The sequence below is a fragment of the Siphateles boraxobius genome, unplaced genomic scaffold, assembly GCF_051911475.1.
Source record: "Siphateles boraxobius isolate OS27281-9 unplaced genomic scaffold, OSU_SipBor_1 24, whole genome shotgun sequence".
NCBI lineage: Eukaryota > Metazoa > Chordata > Actinopteri > Cypriniformes > Leuciscidae > Siphateles > Siphateles boraxobius.
In genome coordinates this window covers 2,278,457-2,291,479 of record NW_027508855.1, presented here as the reverse complement: position 1 = coordinate 2,291,479, position 13,023 = coordinate 2,278,457, and the positions used below count along the sequence as shown (strand labels likewise).

Here is a 13,023-nt window from a genome sequence, read left to right as displayed (position 1 = left end):
ACTAGTGTGTAACACATGAGAATGAACTTTATTGGTTCTTGCTGAAGCTAGAATGTTCTGCGTAACACATGAGAATGAACTCATTGGTTCTTGCTGAAGCTCAAACGTGCTGTGTAACACATTAGAATTAACTCATTGGTTCTTGCTGAAGCTCAAACGTGCTGCATAACACACAAGAATTAACTCATTGGTTCTTGCTGAAGCTCAAACGTGCTGCGTAACACATGAGAATGAACCTCATTGGTTCTCGCAGAAGCTGAAACGTGCTGTGTGTGTAACACATGAGAATGAACCTCATTGGTTCTCGCAGAAGCTGATACGTGCTATGTGTGTAACATGAGGATGAACCTCATGGGTTCTTGCTGAAGCTCAAACGTGCTGCGTAACACATGAGAATGAACTCCTTGGTTCTTGCTGAAGCTCAAACGTGCTGCGTAACACGAGAATTAACTCATTTGTTCTTGCTGAAGCTGAAATGTGCTACATAACACACGAGAATGAACCTCATGGGTTTTTGCTGAAGCTCAAACGTGCTGCATAACACATGAGAATTAACTCATTGGTTCTTACTGAAGCTCAAACGTGCTGCATAACACATGAGAATGAACCTCATTGGTTCTTGCTGAAGCTCAAACGTGCTGCGTAACACATGAGAATGAACCTCATTGTTTCTCGCAGAAGCTGAAACGTGCTGTGTGTGTAACATGAGGATGAACCTCATGGGTTCTTGCTGAAGCTCAAACGTGCTGCGTAACACGAGAATTAACTCACTTGTTCTTGCTGAAGCTGAAATGTGCTGCATAACACACGAGAATTTACTCATTGGTTCTTACTGAAGCTCAAACGTGCTGCATAACACATGAGAAAGAACTCATTGGTTCTTGCTGAAGCTGAAACGTGCTGCATAACAGGAGAAATAACTCACTTGTTCTTCCTGAAGCTGAAATGTGCTGCGTAACACATGAGAATGAACCTCATTGGTTCTTACTGAAGCTCAAACGTGCTGCGTAACACATGAGAATGAACCTCATTGGTTCTTACTGAGCTCAAACGTGCTGCGTAACACATGAGAATGACCTTCATTGGTTCTTGGTGAAGCTCAAACATTCTGCGTAACACATGAGAATGAACTTCATTGGTTTTCGCACATCAAGCGAACTTGCATTTACCACATTTGATGTAGGAGTTGATGTGATGTTTATATGTGAATAAAAGCCTAAATTCAGTCTCTTCATCAGATAAAGCGATCCTGTTTCTTCAGAAAATTTGGACTAAACCTATCGATTCGTATGGATTAATTTTACTATCTTTCTATAGAAACTTTTTGAAGTGTCAAATTGGTAGTTACGAAGACTGTCAATGGAGGGACAGAAAGCTCTCAGATTTCATTAAAAAATCTTCATTTGTGTTCGGAAGATGAACGAAAGTCTAATGGGTTTGGAACGACATAAGAATAATTAATGACAGAATTTAAATTTGGGGGGTGAACTAACCCTTTAAATTCGACCTCAAGCTCGTATTCAGATCTGCCTCCTTACAATCGACAATCAACAGATAATCTAAATCTGATTCAATCTAATCATACAGATAAATTTTCCGATAATTACATTACATTTTTTTTTCACTTTAGTAAGTTCCTTTTGTCCTGCCAGAAGGTGGGATGTGCACACAATTACTTTTATAAATATTGTGACTTTAAAATGAGGACCAGTAAAACGTGCAATGGAAGTGGTTTTCTTTTTTTCATGTTGACGAACACAATATGGAGCAATGCTGTGTGCAGACTTGACTCATTGCCAGGGGGAAAATGCAGCAATGTCACCTCTGCTTTGGGTTAACACTGATTCAGCAATAAAATACACTGGAGAATACTGTGCTGTAGCGTAGCACTCCTCCTCCTCTGTGCATACACAAACACACACGCACACATCTCACCTCTAGTTCCTCTTCTCTGCTTCTGGAGCGTGAGTGAACGAAGCCATAGTGTTTACTACTGTTAGAGACTTGAGAGACAACCAGAGAGACGCGAGAGAGGGTGATGGTGGGGCGGGGGCACACAAAGAAAGTTGATGAGGACCTTTGTTGTTTTCCTGTCACATATTTCGGAGGGTGGGAGAGAAGCACAGAGAACTGGAGTGTAACAATGTGTCAGGAGGCAAGAAATTTGAAGAGGCTGCGTGAAAGACATACAAACCTTTGAAAGTAAGTGTAGTTGGGACATTTTAAGACATTACAAACCCAAATAAACATTGAAATTATCTTGATAACACTTTTTAATAAGATTAGGTTGCATGAAGTAACAGTGAATGGTATTTTTTTTAGCATTTTTGATTGTTATTGTCATTTTCTACATGTACATTTATAAATTAACATTGGATACTGTATTATGAAAGAACAACAATTAACAAACATTTCTGAATTAACGATAACCTGGAGTAATGGTTTCTGTAAACAATTGCTGCTCATTGTATATGATACCCAATGAATTAACTTAGCAAATGTTAACAAAGTGTTACCATTATCCTATTACGATTAAATATAGACCCATATGAAAATAATTCAGATCCTGCATAATGCAACAGGACGCCTGTTTGACTTAATCAAATTTTAATGTTCAGCATGCTTGTGATAGCCATTTGTTTTGCTAGAAGATTTTGCTGTTTAGATTCCAGGTCTGCACATTATTTCTAGCAAGATTTTATTCTAATCAGCAGTGAACTAAAACAAAGCTTGCAATCACCACCCTTGTATTTTGTATAAACAAGAATTGTGTGATTGCGCATGCACTGAAGTCTTTTACTCCTGCCGTTGTCATCTTTTGATGAAAGACATGATTACTGTGCATTTGTGAGGTAAATTAGTCTGCTTACAGACTCCACATCATGCATCCTTTGTAATCCTTGACTTGATTCTATAGCTCAGGCTTTGTGATCTCTTTGTGTATTGAGATAAAGACAGGTGTCTTTTGTCATCACGGGGATCTGCATCAGAACTCCAGTGATGCAGCTTATATGACATGCCTCAGTCATACACGTCCCTCTTATCCCCAGTAATTGCACTATGAGTGTTCAGCAAGACCAGGATTTATGCGTGGGTTTCTGACATTGTATTTAAAAAATGTACTACATCATTTCCTTTTGTACAACTAAAAGGCAATGACAATGTAGAACTTACATAATGGAACGCCTTTTTAGGATTATAAAATGCGTATTTTCAATTCTGACTTTTGATTGGTCATTTCTAGTGGTGCAAAATACAACACATGCAGTACAATTTAATGAATGAACCATTATTTTTGTTATCCATCCTATGTCAGGTTCTATATCTCTTCTTTTGCCTGGTATTTGATATTTAATTTTGACCCATTTTAAGATTTAGATAACATTTACCATCATCTAGCACTACTTTGAAGGAATAACAAAATATATTATGGCAAAGATTATACCCATTAAGAAGAGCACTATTCCTTTAAGAGCACTGTAAATTGCTGTTACTGTTGATTGTAATGTCACAATGAAATGTGTGCAGTAAACCGTTTCAGAGCTCTCTTGTATAATAGCTAGTTAATCATTCAGATCTATTGGTTATTAATCTCTGAGGTTGATTCTCTAACTTTTTAAGGGATCTAACCTGCAACCCAGGGGTCTATTTTCTAAGCAGTTCGTATACTTTTTTTTTTCAAATGTCAAAACTTTTTTGAACTTTACATAAACATGTGGTGATGACTAATTTAAATTATAACTGTAAACATTTTTTTTTAGAAAGTAGTATAGATTTTTGTTATCAGCCATAACATGACAATAATTATTTGCATGGAATAATCGAAATTATGCTGGTAATGAGAATCATATGTATATATATATATATATATATATATATATATATATATATATATATATATATATACACATATACATATATTATAAAACAGTTGAGACGATCTCCTGTTTTTAGTCAGTCCTTATACTGTCAGAACAGTCTGAACAGGCTCTTCTCTGGAATAAGGCATTCCAGAAACCCAGAGGTTTGTTGACACGTCTTCCACTGTATTTGGTTTAGTGATGCTTGAGTGTGTTTCTCCAGTATACACATGAGAATAAAGCAGTCATCTAGGACAGGTCTGCAGTATGTGTGTTTGTGCCTGCCTGTGTCTAATTGTCCATGACTTTCCTGTATTTTGCTTTCATAAGCTTGTTTGTATATTCTTTGGAAAGATTGAAAGATAAGCTAACTATTCTTTCTGCTTTCTTAAATTTGTTTTTTTCCCCACCTATTCCAAGTTATGTTTCTATCTTCTTGATTGTGCAATGCAAAGCTACAAGGATATGTAAACCTCCCCAGCATTCATGTAAAATCAGTCTGTAATTGTACCTGGATGGCAGAGCCAGAGCTTTTTCAACCTGGTGCTTATCAGTTAGCGGTGAGATTGTATCTCATGCCCTTGAAAAGGCCACGGATATACAGTATGTGTTCATGCCCCCTGCTGGGTGTGTCAAAGGGTACAAATCACATTGTGTGTCTATGGCCTCTTTACACCTGGCAATAACATGCATTCCATGTCTGGATAACATCTGAATGTTCTTTAGCTGGATTGTATTTATCTCCACTTACCTGTGCAAAATTGAAAATGGCACATAATGCATTTGTAAGGAACTCAGCTTTTTTGGAAATATTAAAAATCAATAATATCTTGTTATTATCAATTATAAATATTTGGGTCAGTTAATTGGATTAACTTGATGTGGCTGAATTAATATTACAATCAATTAATCAGTTCTTCCAACGAACTCTTTTGATTATTAATTTATTCTAAGAAAAGGGTATCTTCCATGGCCACAGAAGAATAATTATTTCTTCGCCTGTACAGTACTTTGAGCCAGTAGCAAAAACCGTGATCGTAAAGTGACTTGTATTGCAAACAAAACAGAACCAAATACTTATTATGTACAAGTTTTATTAACTAAATATAGATATATATATATATGAATATAAATAAACTAAACAACATACACACATGAATACATAAATAGGTTAGTGATAGGATGAAATTTGAAACCGGAAGAGGGTCTATGAGAAGAACCATCAGAATTTAATTTTCACATTTCATTGAATTGAATACTTGCATTTGTAATGGGAACAATTCTTGAAGTTGTTGAAAATTGAAGTTGTTGATGGTTCCGGCAGTGTCAAGTGGAAGTTGGTTGAGCGTTCTCTTTCTCCAGGAACGCATCGCTGGTTTGGTCAAGGCCTGGGACTCTGTTGAGGCCACGCCGAGCACCCAGGAGAAGTGAGGAAGTCGGAAGGATGGGTGATTGGAGTCGTTGTTGGTTGGAGTCTTTGTTCCAAAACTCTTGAGATTGTCCTTGGTTCTTTGTGAGAGAGTCATCTCTCTCCTGCCTGAGCCCATATCTGGTTGGAATCGAGGCCTGCTGGGCCCTGGGGCCCCCGTGGAGGGGGAGGGGGTTCCCCAGTATCACCAGAACAGTGTTGCGGCTGGATGAAAGAACTAAGAGAGGGAGGTCACATGTGGACTGTCTCTAATAAGGCCTGGAGAAGATCCTCCCCTAAGGGTTGAACTCGACCAATCAGAAAGGGGACATGTCTGAGAGGGAAAGTGGCTCTTAGTTGATTTACGGATCTTTGTCCCTAGCATGATTATACCTTCATTAATGCTCAAATAGCTATAACACATCCAAACTGCATTCTAGAAGAAGGTGATGTACATCAAAGTGTGAGTCATTAAATGAGGATTAATTAGGTAGGAGGCATGATACAGGTGAGGTTACATTGATCGTTAGTTGGTTGTATACCAGGATACATACCATAATATATACCTAATAGTACACGAGACAGTAAACCATTTACACTGTTTCTTTCACAGTTTTATGCATGTTCATTTATAGATCAGTTAGTCTATGATTAATGCAGCAAAGTCTGTTTTAAAGAGGGTTTCTGTTTCATAGTCTCTCTCTTGAGTATGTGGCCACATTCCTCGGAGGTCGTAAAATCTCCTTATCATGCCCTGTAACATGACACTGTTTCTGCCCTTGTGTTTGTTCATTTGGGGTGTGTGAGGAGTTTCATAAACCTTTGTATATAATGAATAATTAGTATGTGTCTGATTGGTCCATACCCTACACATTAGAGGCTGGGCTAACAAAATGTTACCTCGTTTACCAGATTTTAAAAGCATTGAGGGATGATTCAAATTGACCAGTCACACTTCACTTTTTTTCTGTTGACTTCCACTCATGCGTATGGAAATGCAGGAGACCAAACACAAGCTCAAGCGAATTTAGCTGTGATCCAAAGTTGCGAGTGATCTGCAATGTCATATCACATGAAGACATGTGACCAACAGAACTATACATCATGACGTAATGGCTGAATTAAAAGAACACAAACTTTTCTGCATAACAAGAAATTGAACCTAAGTTGATTTATTCTATTTGTTATATGTTGAATTTATGTCTTTAAAAATGTCATATAACATGACCATTGTATTGTCCAAAGAAACGTTGCATGCTCACTGGTGTGACCGCTGCTTAAAGGATGCTTATAGGGATTAGAAGTGAAGAAAAGAGAAAACATTCAAGACTAAAATAAATCTCTTTAAATGCTGAATTTATGCATCACGTAAAAAATAATTGATGACGGTCTGTTGGATTATTAGAAAATAATGCACACCCAAGGTGGTAATGCATGTTGTTTTGGAAATGGCAACGGAGGCGTGGGATAAGATGCATAAGAAAGTAGTCCTGCGCTCTTGTATAAATTACACATCATTTTAGAGCTAGTAACGGAGGCTTGAGCCATTGATAGCAGTTATTAGAGGGAGAGAGATTACCGTAAGCATGTTTGAATGACCTAAATCTGTGCATCTCTCAACAGTGTTCCGCAGCAGCGTCTCTACTAATAGCTTTACTGTTATTTTATTTGCTTTAAGAACAGCGCTGTTATTACCTCACTAGTGAGAAATGCCATGTACTGTAGCTTTAAGTTGTTCAACTATTTTACTGATAAAATTGTCAGCTGACAACAAATTTCTGTGCGGGTGTGTTCCAACACATTCCGTACTGTATGTGTGTGCGTTTGAGTGAGAGAGAGAACAGGAGAAAGAAAGTATGTGCTGTCCGTACATAATGAAACGTAATTTTATGGCAAAAACATGGAAATAATTTGTCATTTTTATCCTCGACCTCTTGTTTACTATATTTATTTGCTTGGTCAGTGTCCTTGTGGGTATTGGTTCTTTTGCTGGTGTAGGCTGTAAGGACCTTTTGAAATAACTGAAATCATTTGGGGAAAGTGAAATGGAACTCTAATGCGGTCAAAACCTGCCTGGAACTACTTTAGCCGTGTGCTTCCCTGAAAACGATTGCTCACATGAGAACATTCGTCAACAATCAGATTCAAGCATTCAACAACCTCGTAGTATAAAACATTATAATTTACAGTAAGAAAATGGATGCTCATTGGTATATGATAAAGATTACTTGTAACACATATATATATATACAACCAATACTGATAAAGTAAATAGTACATATATATCATGCATCCCTTGCACAACACATTAATATTTACACCTTTGTCAAATGTCAGAATCCACCCCTGACCACCGCACCAAAACAATCACTCGGAGACCGCCTGAACAAGGTTGTCTCGGGCCGATTCCAAACGAACTCTGGAGCGGTTCGCTTGAGGTGTGAAAGCAATCCGACCCAACGGACCAACGAACCAATTCATAAGGGGAAATGTTCTATATAGCAGTAGTGTCTGATACTGTGAGTGAGAACATTAGAACAAGAGCACCTCTTCATCTGGGTGTAGTCACACCTATCTTGTTTGTTGTCTCAAGTGCGTTTCCCCGCTTGGTGTGGATCTTTTGGGCAGTTGTGAATACAGCAATTGCACTCGGGTGCGGACCAAACAACCGTACCGAGACCCAGCTGAAGAGGTGTTCTTGATCCGGTTCCGAACAAACTCTGGTTCGGTTCGAATTTCTGTCCAATGAATGGATGATCTTAGGACACGTGTGGTTTTGTTTACAGATTTTGGCTCACTTGCAAAAAGGGCAGTGTGAAAGTGAACTACACCAAACAAAAAAAACAACATTGTATTTGGTCCGGACCAAAGCAAGTGATTTCCTGGTGTGTATAGTGTTTGTGTGTGTCTTGACCATGGTCTTGACACAGTAATCTTCTAGACAGCGCTGGCAGATACAGAGAGAGAGAGCACATTTGAATTTGCTGCAGTATTAATACGAATGTAGTATATTTTAACAGTGGGAATTCGTATAGTGTTTGCGTGTGTCTCGACAGTTAAAACGTACTACTAAGTGTAGCAATCTCTGTGATGCAAGCCAGAAGACTGTTTCATTTGAGCTCAGTGGCAATGTATTTTTTTTTGTCTGTGTGTGGAGTTAAGAACCCTGTTATCAGCCATGCTCCCCTCTAGTCACTGTCAGAGAGAGAGAGAGAGAGAGAGAGAGAGAGAGAGAGAGAGAGAGAGAGAGAGAGAGAGAGAGAGAGAGAGAGAGAGAGAGAGAGAGAGAGAGAGAGAGAGAGAGAGGGGAAAAACTCAGAATATAACACATTGCTAATGCTAATCCCTCAGCCTGAGGATTCCCCCAAATATGTATACCCATTGTATGCAGAAGAGGGAGGGAGGAAGGATAGGATATGGTGAGTGAGACATTCAGTATGCTAATGAGGTTTAGGCTATTCAGTTGCAGTAATACGCCAGATCAGTTTTAATATGTAAAAGCAATGTTAATAATTCAAATAAATACTATTGAAAGCTTTCAGGGAATGTCAATGAAGCAAATTAGTTTTTCAAATTCATGTTTTTATATTTCACATCTTAACAATAGGTTACTATCGTAACCCCGGTTCTCTGAAACATCGAGTGGAGAGATCCACCTATGGGAAGGGCATCCGTACCTGACCTCTGCAGAAGCATCCAATTGCACCAAGTCTGGCTAGACAGACAGAAGCGCGCAGCCAATGCCAGGTGAGGCCACACCCCCTCACCTAAGGGCATATAACATCTGGGCGCGCTGCTATTCCTCAGTAAGTATATTCGCTTCTCGTGCAGCAAGCGGGGCAAAGCTGGTGGATCTCTCCACTCGATGTTTCAGAGAACCGGGGTTACGATAGTAACCTATTGTTCTCTTTCATCATCTCGTGTTCGAGATCCACCTATGGGAGAGACATGGACAGCTCCCCGATTGCCCAATACACTCACAGTGAGGTTCTGAAAGCCAGAGAAAGACGGTCACCCCGGGGAGGCGGTGCCTGACACGTCCATTAATCATGAACCTGCAAAGGTGACGCCACACCGACTGCTGTGGACACGCAGGACATGAAGCATGCATGAGACACATACATGAAAGTACCCCCAACCCACCAAGGCACATAAACTAAACCCATAACGGGAAGTAAATGTTTGGTGGCAAGAATGAACATGACCAGCCGGGCCATTCACTCTTATTGGTTTCAACAGGGTACAGGGAAGAGCTAAGAAGACCCAACCCCTAAAACCGAATGTGCTACCGAGGTTCTGGTGACATCCAGCCGGTAGTAACGCACAAAGGTATGAGGAGAAGCCCAACTGGCAGCGGAGCAGATGTCCTGCAGTGACACTCCCCTAAACAAAGCCCAAGAGGCGGCTAAGCCCCTTGTGGAATGAGCTCTGATGCCCCTTGGGGGCTGCACTCCCTTTGCTTCATAAGCCATAGTTATAGCGCCCACAACCCAATGTGAGAGGCGTTGCTTCGATATGGGACTCCCTCTGTGCGGAGGGGCCCATGAAACAAAGAGCTGGTCGCTCTTCCGGAAAGCGCTGGTCCTGGTCATATAAGCCTGTAAAGCACGGACTGGACACAGAGCATTCAGCCTCTGATCCTCCAGAGAGGTAAAAGGTGGAGGGTGAAAAGCGGACAGCTCCAACACCTCCGAAGTGAACGCAGGGAAGCACTTCGGCATGAAGGCCGGGTTAGGCTTAAGGGAAACCTTATCTCCACTGAGGGAGAACTTAGTGCACGAGGGGTGAACCGAGAGTGCATGTAGCTCACTGACACGTTTGGCAGATGCCAAGGCCAAGAGCAAAGCTGTCTTGAAGGACAGCAGCTTAAGGGAAATACTCCCCAGGGGCTCAAAAGGATGTTGAGACAGTGCTTCCAGCACCATGGAGAGGTCCCATTCCGGAACAGTTCTCCTGATGACTGGCAACGAGCGGCGTGCACCCTTCATGAATCTGCGGATTAGAGGGTGCTGCCCGACAGTAGAGCCCTCAAAACCCACATGACAGGCTGAAATCGCAGCCAAATAGACCTTAATGGTGGAAAAAGACCTCCCTTTTTCCATGAGGTCCTGAAGGAAACACAAAATATCAGGAACTGAGCACTGATAAGATGTGAGACCGCGCCCATCGCACCACCCTTCGAACACGTGCCACTTACAGCCATATAAGGACCGTGTAGAGACGGCCCTGGCATTCTGAATAGTGGCGACCACACGCGGCGAAAGCCCAAGTGCGTTCAGGTTCGTCCTCTCACGGGCCAGGCCCAGAGAGCCACCCTGTCCGGGTGGGGGTGGTAAATCTCCCCGTTGGCTTGGGACAATAGATCCGTGCGAACGGGAAGGCGCCACGGCTCGGCGTATAACAGAGGAATTATCTCCGCCAGCCATGGTGCCTTGGGCCACCTGGGTGCTATCAGAATGAGAGACAGGCCCTGCTCTCTCACCCTGGCCAATGAGGGAATTATCAGGCACAGGGGAGGAAAAGCATACAGGAGCACTCTGGGCCATGGGTGGGCCAGTGCGTCTACCCCGAGGGGCGCGTCCATGTCCCTTAGAGAGAAGAACATAGGACAATGGTAGTTTTCGCGCGAGGCGAATAGATCTACGCTCGCCCGTCCGAATCTCATCCATAGCATTTCCACTATCTGAGGGTGAAGACGCCAATCTCCGTAGATTGGGTTTCCCCTTGATAGCAGATCCGCACCTCTGTTCAGAATGCCCGGAACGTGAGTTGCGCGTAACGACAGGAAAACCCGTCTGCTCCACACCAAAAGCTTGTAAGCTAGAGCGTGGAGTTTCGACGAGCGCATGCCGCCCTGACGGTTGATATAAGCCACAGCCGTGGTATTGTCGCACCGTACTAGAACGTGATGTCCCTGCAGGCGAGGCAGAAAATGATTCAGAGCTTTCCAAATGGTTAAAAGCTCTAAATAGTTTATGTGCGCTGAACGTAGTCTGTTTGGCCACAGACCGTTCACCGTTCTGCCCTCCTGGGTGGCACCCCAGCCTGTCAAGGACGCATCTGTCGTCACAACTTTCCGCATCGTAACCGCCCCCAGAGGGGTTCCCCGTGCGTAAAAGTTCTCGCTCTCCCAGTGGCGCAAGGTCGCCGAGCAGGCGCGTGTCACTGTTACCGAGCGGCAAAGGTCGCGAATCGGGCTGAAATGTAGTGACAAGACCCATTTCATGAACGCCCTCATCCTCAGAAGTCCCAATGGCACAACTTGGGTGGATGAAGCCATGAGACCCTGTAGCCTGAGACATGTGCGATATTGCACTTTCGCCCCTTCTCTGAACTGCGTCAGACAGTTCATCAGAGAGCGAACGCGCTCTTGAGAGAGGCGCGCTCGCATGGAGACCGAATTCAACTCCAAGCCCAAGAAAATGACATTCTGGCTGGGCGTGAAATTGCTCTTGCTCACATTCACTTGAAACCCGAGCGATGTGATGTGCGCGAGCACACGGTCGGTGTCCTGCAACACCTTCTCCTTTGATTCGGCTATGATGAGCCAATCGTCTATATAAGTCAGGATTCTCAGACCTGATATTCTCAGAGGTGCTAAGCCCGCCTCCGCGCACAGACAGAAAGACCGGGGACTCAAACTGAGTCCAAACGGAAGAACTGTGAATTCGTAACATATGCCCTGGTAGGCGAAACGAAGAAACTTCCTGTGCGGAGGATAGATGCTTATGTGAAAGAAAGCATCTTTCAGATCGACTGATGTGAACCAGTCGTTCTGTTTTATGGCACGGGCGAGTGCGCCTTGTGTCAGCATTCTGAAATTGTATTTCCTCAAATGTTTGTTCAACACTCGAAGGTCCAAGATAGGGCGGAGAGAGCCGCCTTTTTTCGGGACCAGAAAATAACGGGAATAAAAACCCTGGTTCATCAGATTGGGAGGTACCACCTGAATCGCTCCCTTGTTTAAGAGAGATGAAATTTCCTCTTTCAGAATGTGAGAGGCGTTCTCTTCCGTGTGAGAAAAGAGAATGCCGTTGAAATGCGGGGGTTTTACTGCGAATTGCAATCTGTAACCCTGCATTACTGTACGCATCACCCACTCGGGAGCTGAAACGGTTCGCCAAGCCGCTTCGTGACTCGCGAGAGCTCCCGCTCGGGCCAGAGCGGAGCTGTGTGAGACCGACAGGTTTATTTGTGATGCAATGGCGCCATCTAGTGGGTACACTAGAGGCGACATGCAGGGGTTCGGAGGGATTTCCTCTCTCTGCAGTGAGATGAATTCTCTCTGCGGAGAGAGGTTTTCCCGCCGAAACGAATTCATTTGATTCGTATTTTTTTGTGTTTTGTGTGTTTTGTGTTGGGCAAACACTGGGGCCGAAGCCTTTATTGAGAGAGTGAGGGGAACAGAGTGTGGGCAGTGTGGTGTCACTGAGCTTAAACTTTCCCTTACAAAGGGCCCCCTGAACGTGGGGGGAAAACACACATCTCTCGAACACACGAGCTGGGCAGTCTCGTTTACACACGGAGAGCTGACCCATCCGCGGGACCCCCTGGGTTTTTTGGACGGGGGTCCTAGAAGAGGAGGGGAGTCCGAAGGGCTTGCGGCCCGTGAACATGGACTCGAAGCCCCCATCGGCTGAACATCAGGCAGGCCGCTTGCGTTTCGAGTCGGTGGGGTTGGAATTCGCAGGTCTCCCGGCCGCGGCCGCGGCGGGAGCGGGCTTACCCCAGTGCTTGTGTGTAGGTGCTGGGTTA

General features: G+C 43.1%; 2 protein-coding genes across 5 annotated transcripts in view; one reads left to right on the top strand and one right to left on the bottom strand.

Moving 5' to 3' along the window:
- camkk1a (calcium/calmodulin-dependent protein kinase kinase 1, alpha a) overlaps positions 1–13,023 on the top strand; it is a 90,455-nt gene that overhangs the window by 5,724 nt on the left and 71,708 nt on the right. The gene's annotated exons all lie outside the window — the stretch shown is intronic.
- On the bottom strand, positions 9,522–10,814 carry LOC143749298 (uncharacterized). Its single transcript, XM_077241841.1, has one exon. The coding sequence runs from the start codon at positions 10,812–10,814 to the stop codon at positions 9,522–9,524; it is 1,293 nt and encodes a 430-aa protein (XP_077097956.1).